At 39.7% G+C, this 12,814-nt stretch overlaps 1 protein-coding gene across 2 annotated transcripts in view; it reads left to right on the forward strand.

Annotated features, from left to right (window-relative positions):
- UST (uronyl 2-sulfotransferase) overlaps positions 1-12,814 on the forward strand; it is a gene marked incomplete at its 3' end in the record, with an annotated part of 166,778 nt that overhangs the window by 62,571 nt on the left and 91,393 nt on the right. For both annotated transcript variants that reach the window (XM_082305926.1, XM_082305927.1), the window contains exon 2: positions 2,484-2,527. In XM_082305926.1, the coding sequence (XP_082162052.1) occupies positions 2,484-2,527 (44 nt within the window). The remainder of the gene's footprint in view (positions 1-2,483; positions 2,528-12,814) is intronic.

The following is a 12,814-nucleotide window of genomic DNA, read 5'->3' on the forward strand; positions in this document are numbered from 1 at the left end:
TATGCTTTTCATGGCCTCTTCTTGTGTTAGAAAGTCATCATCCTTCCTGCAGGGTTTCTGCAGAAATATTCTGGCCTAGGTACACGTTTTTCAGGATATTTCTGCATGCATTAAGGCTCTTGTAGTGTGGCCCCTGTTTTGCAAGCAGAATGGAAGCAAGCCCAACTCTATGATACGATGATCAGTGAGAGCACGTGCAGGGCTTCACGGGGTTAAGGAACTGGCCGGCGTACCCCAGAGCCTGCCCGTTCCACTCCATTGAAGCTGCATTTGTTGAACTATTTTAGTGGTTTTTACTTATGTATGAATCATACAGCAAAAGGTTTCGCTTTTATTACTGAAAACAAATACTCATTTTAAACTTGAGCCCAAAAGAATTCAGACTATTGAATTGATGTAGCATGCCGTGGATACTGAGGTAGGCTCTGGTTCATGTGCCTGAGGAGCAGAAATAGGAGAGCGGGCAGGGGAAGGGAACTAGCTCAGCCCAGGGCGTTTGGGGCAGCGTAAGCGAGTGGGGAACGTCTGCAGCTTTCCTTCCATTGCTCTCCATTTGTAAGCTATTCTGACTGGGTTTCAAATCAGTACTCTTAATTTCCTTGATCACTTGTGTCTGTCTGGCAATTAGTTTCTATCACCGTTAGTTGCTTCTGAATTTGAGCAAGCAACTGCCATGAAAAAGACCTTTATAAAATGAGCCAAAGTTGTACAAACAATTGTTCAAAGCCAGGGATATTTTGATGTAATTTTAATAATTAAAAAATTACAAAAGAAGGAAAATGCAGCATGCATACTAAGAACATAGATTACTGATACTGAAAGGTGAAATTGGTTGTTATTGGGTCCTTAATTTTAAAGAATATATCAAAAAGGTTTCTGTAGGATGGCTCAGACACTCTTGATGCTGCTCTATAAGATCCTGTATAAACTGACTGTAATGATCTGTTTTCCCAAGAGAAGAAGGTAGTTTGAATCCTCCACAGCAAAATGGTCCATGATAGGTGATCGCTAAAGATATAGGTAATATATATGCAGTTAATATTCCTTTTTATTTGTATAAGCATAAGCTGCCTATGTTTTGGGGAGACGAGAAATATATGTGACTATTAATGTATCCTTCTTAATTCCAGTTATAAAACTCAAAGTTTTGTTACTCTTTTTAATAAATTAGTATTTTTCATATAATGTTTATGGCATTTCTAATGGGTTAACTTGTTTAGACAACAAAAATGCTCTTTAGCAAACTTCACTTCTTTTAGCATGAAATGAAACAATTCTGCTGACACAATGAGAAAACCATAAGAGTTATTTTTATCAACAACAGTGGCAGTCTTTCAGCTTAATTAATTACAAAGAGGAGAAAGTTCCTATGAACTACAGAGTAACAGCCTGATCCTACAGGAAAGTTAAATCCTGAATGAGTGTGAAAGGAGAGGCACTAACAGAGCTTTTTCTTGCTCCCCTCCCAGGTGTAACTGCGTTTTCCTGAGATGCTTCTTTGCAAGTCCATCTCACTGTGTATGGAGTAGCTACTTTACTGGAAAGTCATACACGACTCTGTTAGCAGTCTGGGAACTGAATTACTTCCCTGGCAATTAGAATCGTGTCAGAGGAATGGATAGTAGAAATGTTGGAAGCCTTTTGACTCAAGTTTTTGTAACTTTATAGACCATGCTAGAAAAGCATAGAAAAAAACAGAAGGCAAAATACTTCTGCAAAGTAATCCTGACTTTTTATTGTACATGGAAATTCATCACACTCACTCACAAACAGACTTCTGCTTTCTGCCTCCTGGATCCAGAAATCTCTTTGTTTTTTCTGGCATTCCGAAAAACAACATGACACAGTGTCCTTTTGGCCAGATTGACAAGAGAAGAGCTCTTTGGTGCCAAATTATGTTTTGCTCCCATTAGCCTGTGTTGCCCCAGAGGCAGTATCTGCTGCCCATTCAACACGCCAGGAACGGAGATGCTCATGAGCAGGACGTGCTTTTTACAGTCCTCATACTGTTTGGGAACAAAAAATTAGCCTGGAGGTTGGGGAAAATCCGTGTTAGAAGAAAGATAAATGAATGCTTGTCAACTCCATCAGACCAAAATCTGATGACGGCCTTTGATACTTTATTATTTAAGAAATCTTTTTGAGGTTAACTGTGCTCACTTGCTTAAAATGTACGAGGATGCAGCTGACAGGTTTTGTCATGCAAATAATTGAATGCCGTGATTATTTAATTAAAGCTGCCTTGGCCTGTTTAGTTCTTTGCTAAAATGACAATGTGCATGTAATCTTTTATCACAAATGTAGCCAAAGCAAATCAGTTTTGTTTTTCTCTTGTTAATCAAAAATTAAAGCAGAGAGTATTTATTTTTCTTCAATTATTTGACACCACAGAACCAGTGGGATAGAGATACACTGGTTCCATGAATTGGCAAGTTTTGAAGTTGCATTACTTTTGTTTATCTCCATCCTTCTTCTTTTTGTAGGAAATTCCACTTATTTGGATGACCACGGACCACGCCCTCAAAAGGTGAGCTGCTGTTATTTTGTGTTTGCTTTCTTCTTGCTTTTTTGGCTTTGGTTTTTAATTAATTGTATGTTTACTTGTGTGCAAAGCAACTCTGCTGAGTTTACATCAACAGCACTTGGCCTTTTCAACTTTTTTCCCCCAATGTTTTCAGGCATTTGTAAGTAACTTTGGTTAAATCTCTGTATGACTAAACTAATGGAGTTTTTGTCATTGAGTCAAGGGGAGGCAAGATTTTAGCGGTGTTCTGTCTGTCAGCACATTCATGCAAAAGCAAGACACTGCAGTTGGAGCTAATAAGGCAAGTGAAGATGGCCTTTTTGCTGGCAGCAGTTCCTAGAACATGGCTTCTGCTGTAGGTGCAATGCTTTCAAGCATTGTTTAATCAATGTGCGTAATGAGTCCTTTTATAGGGACAGGGTACACTGTTCCCGTCACATACGACTGCACAGCTTTGACTTTTCCGTCACCATCATCATGGTGCCTTAAGACATTTCAGGTGAGGAAACCATCGCGATGGTTTCTTCAAGAGGAAGAAGTAGAAGCAGACACTTAGGGTCTCTTGTTTTGTTTTCTTTTGTTTTACCTTGTGTTGATTTATTCTCTAAAACATGATTTGGTACTATCTTGTGTCTGTCTTTCCAGACAAGAAGGCTGTTATAACTCCCTTGGTATAGTAGCTATTTAAAAAAAAAAAAAAAAAAAAAAAAGACAGCAGTTCTCTTGCCACGTTCTAATTTCTCCAGACTCGCTTTATTTCTGTAGGTACGGTGTAGTATCTTATTGAGGTATTTGGGTAGAACTAACTGCGGTTTTGGAGTCTTTATTCTATGCAGTTGCAACACTTGAAGGTGCAGCTTTTCTGAAAGTTTCCTTTCCAAATTATGCAGAATTCTCACTGTTACTTGTAAAACACCAAAGCAGAAAGGGGGGCGGAGATACTGTGTTTATGTATATTATAATAATTAGCCATAGGCTAATTTATATAATATAGCCTATGACTTTAATATAAAAATTTTCAAGTAGTATTGTTTTAATGGAATTTAGATGCCTGAATGCTTTCATAAGCCCTATTGGTATTTAAGTAGAAATTTTACCTGTTTTAAGAACTCCTCATGAAAGGGTGAGATTCCATGGTCACTTCTAGCCAAAAAGTGGATTCTGCTGATGAAAGGGTCATTCCTTCCTCAGCAGTGCAGGATTCCTGCCGGGCTGATGCGGGTGAGCTAGAGCAGTTACCTGAAAACATGTCTGTCTTCTAGTTTAGTTTTCTGACAGATTATTTTGCTGATGTGGCCCACCATGAATGCTAGTGCAGCAGGTGAGAGTGAGTAGTTAGAGATGGGGTGGAGGTGAAAAGCCGCTATCTCTGATGGTAGTCCTCACTCATCTCTGTTCAAACTGACCATGAAATCACGTCCTGAGCCACAAGGCCTTGAGTTTAAATGCTCAACCACGTGTGTGCATCTGTGTGGTGAAACAGTTGGCTTTCGGTCAGGGGAAGGAGGGAAATGTGGAAAGAGATTCGATCTAGCTTCGTTATCAGTGAAAGCAAGCTACAATAATCTGGGTTTCTTCATGTTTTTGCTGCAAACTCTCTGTGCACGACATCTGTAATTTTCAGCTGATATGTGGAAATTTGTTACACTCTTAAAGTTCAGACAGCTCACTTAGAGGGATCATATACATCTGATTTTCTTCCTTTAAACACAAATTACTCACATTTTCTGCATGCGCAGTTGCAAAAACAAATGGATGTAGACAGAAGTGACAAAATCAACCTGTTAAGTTCATCATTACTAACTGAGATGGGACGGGGGGGAATCTAAGGCTAAACAAATGTTTCACACTTAAAATTTACTTAGTACCCTCTTGTGCTCTTGAAAGATATTTTTTTGTTATTTGGGTACCATCTGCTTCTCTTGCCCAGAAGTACAGCAGCTTGCATGGAGTAAAGCATTATGTTCGTCAGGTCACCACAGTGAACACTCAGCTTGGGAGAGTAAAGCAATGCTTCTTCTAGACCTGGATTTATCATGCTTGTGTTAGCACTCAGAAATGCCTAGCTGTGCCAGTAAGGAAGAGGCTATAATTTAGATAAGAGTTTTTAACCTTGAAAACTTTAATCAGATTTTGGTCCTTTTACTTCAGGAACTTTGCGTTACCAATTAATGGTGCTGTGGATGGGAACTGTGCTCCAATGGGCAGTAGCAGTTGGACAGATTTGTCCAACCCAGACACTTTCCTGTTTACATTATGAAAACTTCTTTTGCCTATCTAAACATGTAATTTTGGGCTGTATTCATGCAGCTTCATCCAGCTGCAGCTCAGCTGTCTGTAGAAAGGCCAGCTGATTAGATACCTACATAATTGATTGATTGGCTGTGTAGGTACCCTTTGATTAGCTCCTTAAAGTCAGGTAAGTGTTTGGGCTTCCTCTGTAATCATCCTCACTCCTGAAAGCTTGGTGAATAGCTCAGTGGAATAACAGGCTATAGCCTTGTATAGGTTACAGGTATTTTGCTTTTTGAAGTACTTGCCTGTGTTTAGAAATATTGATAAAAGATGGATGCATACATTTTGATCATCCCTTGGATAACCTGTGGCCAAACCTGCTTGTTCTTGGGTGGGATTTTGTGTTTTGTTTTTCATTCTTCTAATCAAAACATGGGCTGGGCGGGTATTTGTAAAAGGGCAGATAATTCCTGGTATTTGCTTAGGGTCATGTTTTGCAGGAAGATGCTCTTGCTTTGTAAATCTCACTCATTGCATTATTGGCTAAAAGTGCAATTATTGACCCTCCTACAGCTTCAGCTCTGAGCTGTGGACTCTGCCTGTGTGAGTGAAACTAAATTCACTGTAATTGCCATTATATTTCAGGTAGCCTCTAATCATATGGCTAGATAACTGTCTACATTTAAACTAATAGGCCAGGCTGGATGAGGCTTTGAGCAACCTGGTTTAGTGGAAGGTGTCTCTGCCCATGGCAGGGGGGTTGGAACCAGATGATCTTTAAGGTCCCTTCCAACCCAAACCATGCTATGACTGTGTTATTCTAATAGATGGTTAAGGTCAATGAATGGTTTAATTTGACATATAAAAAGCTGTCAGAAGAAATTAATCCTGAATCCAGCATTTAAAATATTTCATTACAAATGGTATTTTCAGTTGTGATCCTCACAAAGCACAGGTGACATGATGCACCTTTCTTTAGTAGCATGTGTAATGCACAGGTGAAAAAGCCCTCAATTTGTTTCTTTCAATCCTGGCAGTCACTTACCCTGGAAAGCATACCTTTGCCCTGCTGCGTTCAACTGTGGTCAGTCCTACGTGGCACTGTTATGTGAAGCTCTCCAGCGTTTTCCTAATGCCTGCTGTATTCATCAGGGGAAATTACAGCATGCCCTGAATGAAATCAAAACATCAGAGGGGGATTTGGTAGGTTTAGGAAGTAAGTTTTAGAGTCAAAAGGATTCTAATTTTATGTGTCTGCTCTAAAATGCTTAAAAACGACAACCTGAGGTAATGAACAACAGTCCGGGGTTGAAATGACCGATAGCTAATATCGGCAGTATGTAGTTAGCTGTAGTGGAAGGCCACCAACAGTTGATACACGCCAGACTGTAGCTGTTTTGCAGGGTACATTCCAGTGTTTTGTTGGAAATTGGTATTAGTTTTGGCTTTTCGTCATGGCTCGGTGCCAAAACTTTTTTAAATACTGTGTGGTTTTATTCCCACTGGAAGAACTGAAAATAGCACTTGTTCTCTGAATAAGGAATGTCATCATCATGTTTCAGGAGATCAGGGTACTGGGCTGTTATTTCAAATAAAGGTGGCAGCAGCAGTTTTCTCAGTGTAAGTTGAGAAGGAAAGCTTTGCTCACTGCTGTACGTGAACATTGCTGGTGTGGCTCTGGTTCTCCCTTTAAGGCCAGTTGAGCCAGCTTTTCAAGTCTTCCCCCAGTAAAGGTTTACTTGACTGTTAAACATCAGCAGTGGTTACCCTTGCCAGTGGTGTGAAGGTTGCCATGCCAGTGGTATGGCAAAGACTTGACCAGAGATTGACTAATCCTAGATTTTCACAAGTTCTAAGGCAGATCTGTGTGTGCTTCTTTGCAGGCAGATGCAACCTCCAGTAACCTAGCACACTTCTGGTCTTGCTGGTGTTAGTATGTGACAGGTAAAAAGGGAATATAGCCGAGCCAAATGTAATCTCCTACTCTGTCAGTAAAAATTAACTCTTCGAGTTAAAGCACTTGAACTTCCTAGTTCAAATCTCTTATCTCACTACCTTCTGGGGTTTTTTTATACACATCTGAAAATATCAATTTTAAGGTTTTTGCAAAGTGATCCTTTGTTTATCCTTTCTCTGTAGATTGGAGTCTAAGTGATGCCTACAGATGATGCTAGCCTGTTTTTAAAACACACCTGTGAAATTGATGTTCGTTAGTGACTGACGGTGTTCAGTTGATCTATTTCTTGTCTGAGCATTTCAGCAAATAAAACGGGTGTATGTCGTTCCAGTATCTGGGCTAGCTATTTTCTTAGCAAAACTTCCTGAGGTTTTTTCCTGCATCCAAGGTGGTGAAGCTGGCCTTTGAGGACAAATGATGCGACCTTTATCAAACCTACTGTTGTTATTGATTGAAAGCTTTTCCCCTGAGAACTTGGCATGAGCATCAGGACATGTCCCTCTTCTCGTGCAGCTGATATATATGTGTAAAGGAGCTATGCACACAGATGGCAGATAAATAGCATTCAAGTGGTCTATTCTCCTTTTCTTGACAGTTTTCTGGGATGTCTGTCATGGACCCAATGTCTTTTGACAGCTGTTTAGGTGTCAGCAAAGCCCTATGCTTAGCACATGTGTGACAGTGCTTCAAAGCTTTAAGTGAATACAAAAATGGATGTGGGTCAAGATGAGGTCAAAATGAAAAGAAATAAAATGCATACACAAAATAAGTTTGATCTGATTTTATTGGTTTGAAGCTGGAAAGTGGATAAATATCCTTTTCAGCATTCTTGCAGTTCTTACCTGGTACTTATGTGATAATTCCTGGAGGTATTTAAAAGACGGGTAGATGTGGTGCTTCAGGACGTGACTTAGTGGTGGGCTTGGCAGTGCTGCATTAACGGTTGGACTCGATGATCTTAAGGGTCTTTTCCAACCTTAGTGATTCTATGATTCTATGAATTGTTCATGTTCTCCTTATGGATCAAGACTATGGGAAAAGATAGAATCCTTGAGTGGCCTTTGGTATGTACTGTACCCAGTCCTTGTCACCCTCTGTTGTCAAGCAGAATTTTTTCTTTCTTTTATTTGACTTTAAATCTTACTAAATTTGATGTCAGCATTGCCCCCATTACATTGAGTTTTTATGTTCATCAGGTTTGTGTCAGCTTTATTTTTTCCAATTCTTTTGATACCAGTACTAAGATAACAGCCAAGAGCTGTGCATTTTTCTTTTAATTTTGATTTTTTTTTTTTTTTTTTTAGTGGATACTTCCTGTGTTATTTGAGCTTGTGTTTTAGTTCTAGCCATCTTTTTTGAGAACATGGTTTTACCCCTTCAGCGCCTCACAGTCTTAAGTGGTTGATTTGTTAGGGATGAAGTGCCTGATTTAAAAACAAACAAACAAACAAAAAAAAACCCAAACAAGCAAGATTTGTTTCCTTTTAGGTATGTGCTTATTAGGGGTGTTAAGAGCATGAACAGTAGTGTGTGTGTTTTTGACAGAGTTGAAATTCTCTGTTTAGCTGTTCTAAAACAAATGGTGGATAATCTTTGAAGCAACCCATCCACGGTAGGGTGGGAGGAGATTTCAGTGATTGAAAAAAGCCCTATCCTGCTTGTAAAATGAAGAGTTGTTTATGAGATGATTGTGCAGTGTGAAGTTTTCGGCTAGCAAAAATTGTCAGAATTTAGAAATGCTAAAATAGAGTAAGTAACTTCCTGTGATTACCAGACTCAATACCTGGCTGATAAAATCAAAATATCAAAAGAGGATTCAGTAAGTGTCTTAGCCACAAAGATCCCCTTTATAGTTTGAAGTACTGTTTTACTGTAAACCTGAGCTTTTGAGCCTAGTACAGTCAATAAAATACTGCAATTTTAAAAAGAATAAAATGTTTCTCCACTTCCTTGAGTTTATTAAGGGCAGTGTAAAATAACTGTAGAAGTATTGGGAATAATTATTTTATGTTCTTTTTAAATTGTGTTCTCCTTCCTTATAAATCACAGTATCTCAAGGGAAGAAAAATCTGATTTTTTCCAGAAGATTTCCCCATTGTCTGTTATTTATAATCAGTTGGAATCCTGCTGAAGCTACAGGTGGTAAATGATATAGCACACTAGTATTACGGAGATATTGCCAAAGGATAGAATTGAATCTGTACTATTAAGTGTGAATTGGGTCATAAAAATATTTGAATAGTACTGGAGTACTAATTTCTGTTTTGTTTTAGTCACATTATTGATCAGGAATCTTCAGGACAACAAATTATTTTGTTATTTATCTGTTAATATTATTTATGTGTTATTTACCAAAATAGAGAAGAAGATTACCTTTTTTAAATACTTCTTCAGTTTATAGTATATCAGAAAGGTGTTGTTAACGGGGAAGCTGACTGATAGTAAATGGACAGTATAAAGAGACTCAGGAAACTAAAGCCAGATTGCTTGTCACAAGAAGATAAATCCGTGAGGGATACTGTGCACGCTGACATCCTGCAAAAGTTTCAACAGTAGTGAACTGGCTTTTTACTAAGCCGGACATTTTCAGCCTCTCAATTTTGATAGACTTTGAGAGATGACAGGGATGCAGGTTTTGTGAATGACAGTAGTCTGTAGGTTTTATCCATCTAATTTCAAAGATGCTTGAAAAGTATTTCATCTTTTGGTTTGTACTTATCAGGCTGTGTGCATAGTTAAAGGTGAATTTTGCTTGCCTCTGGCATTAACACAGCAGCCTAACCACTGTTACAGAAAATAGAAAAATTCTGATATCACTAATTTTGCAACCTGTAGATTTTGTTCTATGTCACATACCATAGCTAAAAAACTACCCAAGGCATTAGGGTCCCCACTTCTGAAGCTAGTAGAGCTCTGTGATTTCACTGAAATTTAGGACACAATCCATTCTGAGTTGATTTTTGTTCTCCTGCAAAGCATCCATGCAGGTTATTCACAACATATGAATATCTCTTACAGATTACAGTTTTAAATTTCCAGCTGTCCAGTACATTCCCCTCTTCTTCCTCTTCTTTCCATGATAGGAAGGTATTCATAAACTAACATAGCATAGGAGGAGGGCATAACCACTCAGTCATATCCACTCAGTCGTGGCCATCTTCATTATCTTTTTATTAGGAAGTGTTGGATTATAATACTGAAGTCCAGTTACAGGTGGGTCTGTGATTGAGGATGACTTAAATCTTCAGCGGAAAAACAAAAATCTGCCATTCTGGATAGGGGTAGCATGACAGGGAATCCTTTGAAAGTGACAAACTGGTTTGGTTGATGTTGCTAAGCCTCGTGACTCAGTTGAGTAACACTCATGATTTTACCATGAGTCTTACTTGTTGATGCTGTTTTTAAATCTTGAACTGTTACCATTGAACAGTTCTGAAAGATTCTCAGTTGACCTGAAAAAAAAGGGGGTTTTCTAGCTCCAGTGTTTGAAGAAGAAAAAACTTGAAAACCTGGAACTTGGGATGCTGTGGAGGCTTGCAAAACTGAAAAAAAAAACCCAACCAACCAAACAACAACAACAAAAAACAAAAACAAACAAACAAACCCCAAACAAATAACAATTCTAGTATTATTTTGAAAGCCTCATGATTTTGAAGATGAGCTGGTAAGTCCTGGCAGTTTTCTACTTGGGCTTTACAAAACTATAAAGTGTAGTTCAGGTGACAGTAAATAGTGGTGAAGGCCTTGAGCTTTAATCAAAAATGAGATTGTGAACTCGCCTACGAGTGGTCAACAGCAGAGTCAAAACATCAGGCAAAGAGGACAGGGTGTCTTGACTGGGCTGAAGGGGTCTGTATGAGAGTGGTGGTATCATGGTAGTGCAGGTGAAGGAGGAGTTCGGGTGAGTAATGTAAGGACAGGGCAGTGTGGGTATGAATAGGTAATTCTTGGGACAGCACCCATGATACCCCAGCATCCTGGGGCGCTGTGGAGACCTTTGCTGCTGGCACCATTGGGGATTTTGAGTAGATGCAGGGAGAAGCTCCCTCCATTGAAATGGAAAGGAGTCCTGCCTTGGTCATCAGAAATGAGGTTTGGTTTGCCTGAGCAAGCCAGATTAATTATTTCAGATTGCAGAAGGGTGAAATGGGAGCACTTGATGCTGGGCCTCGTCCATTATTGCCTCCGACACATGGCATCTCCAACATCCACTTGTGACTCGGACATGGACGGTGGTCAGTCAGGGAAGGTATTCTGGGCCTTTGAGTAATTTTAGATCACACTGGGATTTCTGCTGTTTTCTGGCTCTGCTGGAAGAGTTGGCCAGCAGCACGTTGTCCTTCCTGTAGGTGCTTCTTGGGGTTGCTCCTTCCAGGTGGTGACACATTGTCATGAACTAGATTTGCGTCTGTTACCTGCAGAAGCTGTGATGGAAATTCAGTCCCTTTGAGTTCCTCTGAGCACGCGGAGCGAGGGCACCTCAGAGCCAGCTCATCAGTAATGAGCGTATGGATTACAGCCCAGCAGAACTGGCCTGTTTTACAAATTAAAATCCAGTTACGGCTATAAACAACCTTTATTTCATGCTGCAATTGACTTATAAAGTGCCTGTGCAAAGTGCAGTGGAAAAGACAAGCATGCTGGAGACATTAAAATAAAATGTGAAACTACTGAAGGGGGCCTAAAGTGAAGGGCAGGAGGGCAAAGTGAAACACAGTATGACAGATCCTTGGCAATGGTGAAACCATGAGTTGTTGCACTAGCTGCAGCCAAGTAGATAGTCAGCCACAATAGGAACAAAAGGGTTAAAGCTTAATGTGAAGAAAGACAAGTGCATACAGAGGAATAAATTATTTAATCTACCACTGACCACATTCAAATCCAATATTACTGGCTCCCGGGGTGAATTTGTGAATATTGCATTGGAAGGATAGAAACTACTGTAAGGTAGTTATGTTACTTAAGGGAACACCAGTGCCGTGATGTATTAGAAAAAGTTTTAAAACCGGGCTTAGCTACTTAATATCTCTCATTTTGTAAGTATCCAATATAAACATGTGGGTTGGATGTGATAGGATTTGCTATTTAAACAAAGAATAACTGTGCCAGTGTGTTCTGAGCACATAAGAGTGTACAAAACCCTAGGCTCAGGAGGAAAACCAGCAGTTTTAAACTTTACAGTTCCAAGATACATGTACATAAAATGTGAAGCTGCTCTGGAGTTAAAATCTGGCTTGGACAAATTCCGTGGCTTAAGGGGTTTTTGATATTACATGGAAAACCTTCCAGTGGAAAACTGTGTAATTAAAGTGACACCAAAATTCTTAACCTACCTGAATTCATACTAGTTCCCTCAACGAATACCAGTGTCAGTGAACCATGTCCTTACATCATTTATCTCCTTTATCTTGTTATGAGATAGGTGCATACCAGTAAGACGACTTCCACAATGTGATGAACTTTAGAAGTAAGAGATGAAAATAGTGCTTTTCACAAGAAAACTAATGAGGGTCTTCCTGTTCTTTTTCCTGTTGTAATCTGCATACACTCATGTAGGGTAAAGAAGAAAGAGTGATGGCTTTGTGTTCTGCCCCCCTCTCTATGCCAGAGACAGTCCCACATGCTTTGATTCTTCTAAATGCCATCCTGAGATGTATTAAAAAGGGATGTCTGCAAGATAAGAAGGATAACTGTTCAGTTCTCTTTGGCATTAGGGTGACAAGATACAGCACTATATCTAATTTTGGTTCCAGAAGAGGTGAACAAGTTGCAAACTGCAGAGGAAAGCAAGAAGAATGAAAAGGAGGTTGAAAAGCATGCTATGTTAAGAAAGGGCGAAAGGAAAAGATTTGGTTAATCTAGCAGGTGTTGGTTGTACTCCCTCCCCAAGCAATTATCTGTTTGGTGGGGTGATTCCCTCTCACCTGCTTCATCCCTGAGAGGAGCTGGAGCTGCCACCGCTTGCGCACAGCAAGTGTTGCTGAGTGATGAGAGCCAGGAGTCCTGCTCACACCTCCAGAGGCTGCCTAACATCAGTGACCACCTGAAACTGCTGAGTGAACAGAGCATCTGCTCTTTACCAACCTGTTTGACTCTTG

This window comes from Platalea leucorodia, assembly GCF_965183815.1.
Source record: "Platalea leucorodia genome assembly, chromosome: 3".
NCBI lineage: Eukaryota > Metazoa > Chordata > Aves > Pelecaniformes > Threskiornithidae > Platalea > Platalea leucorodia.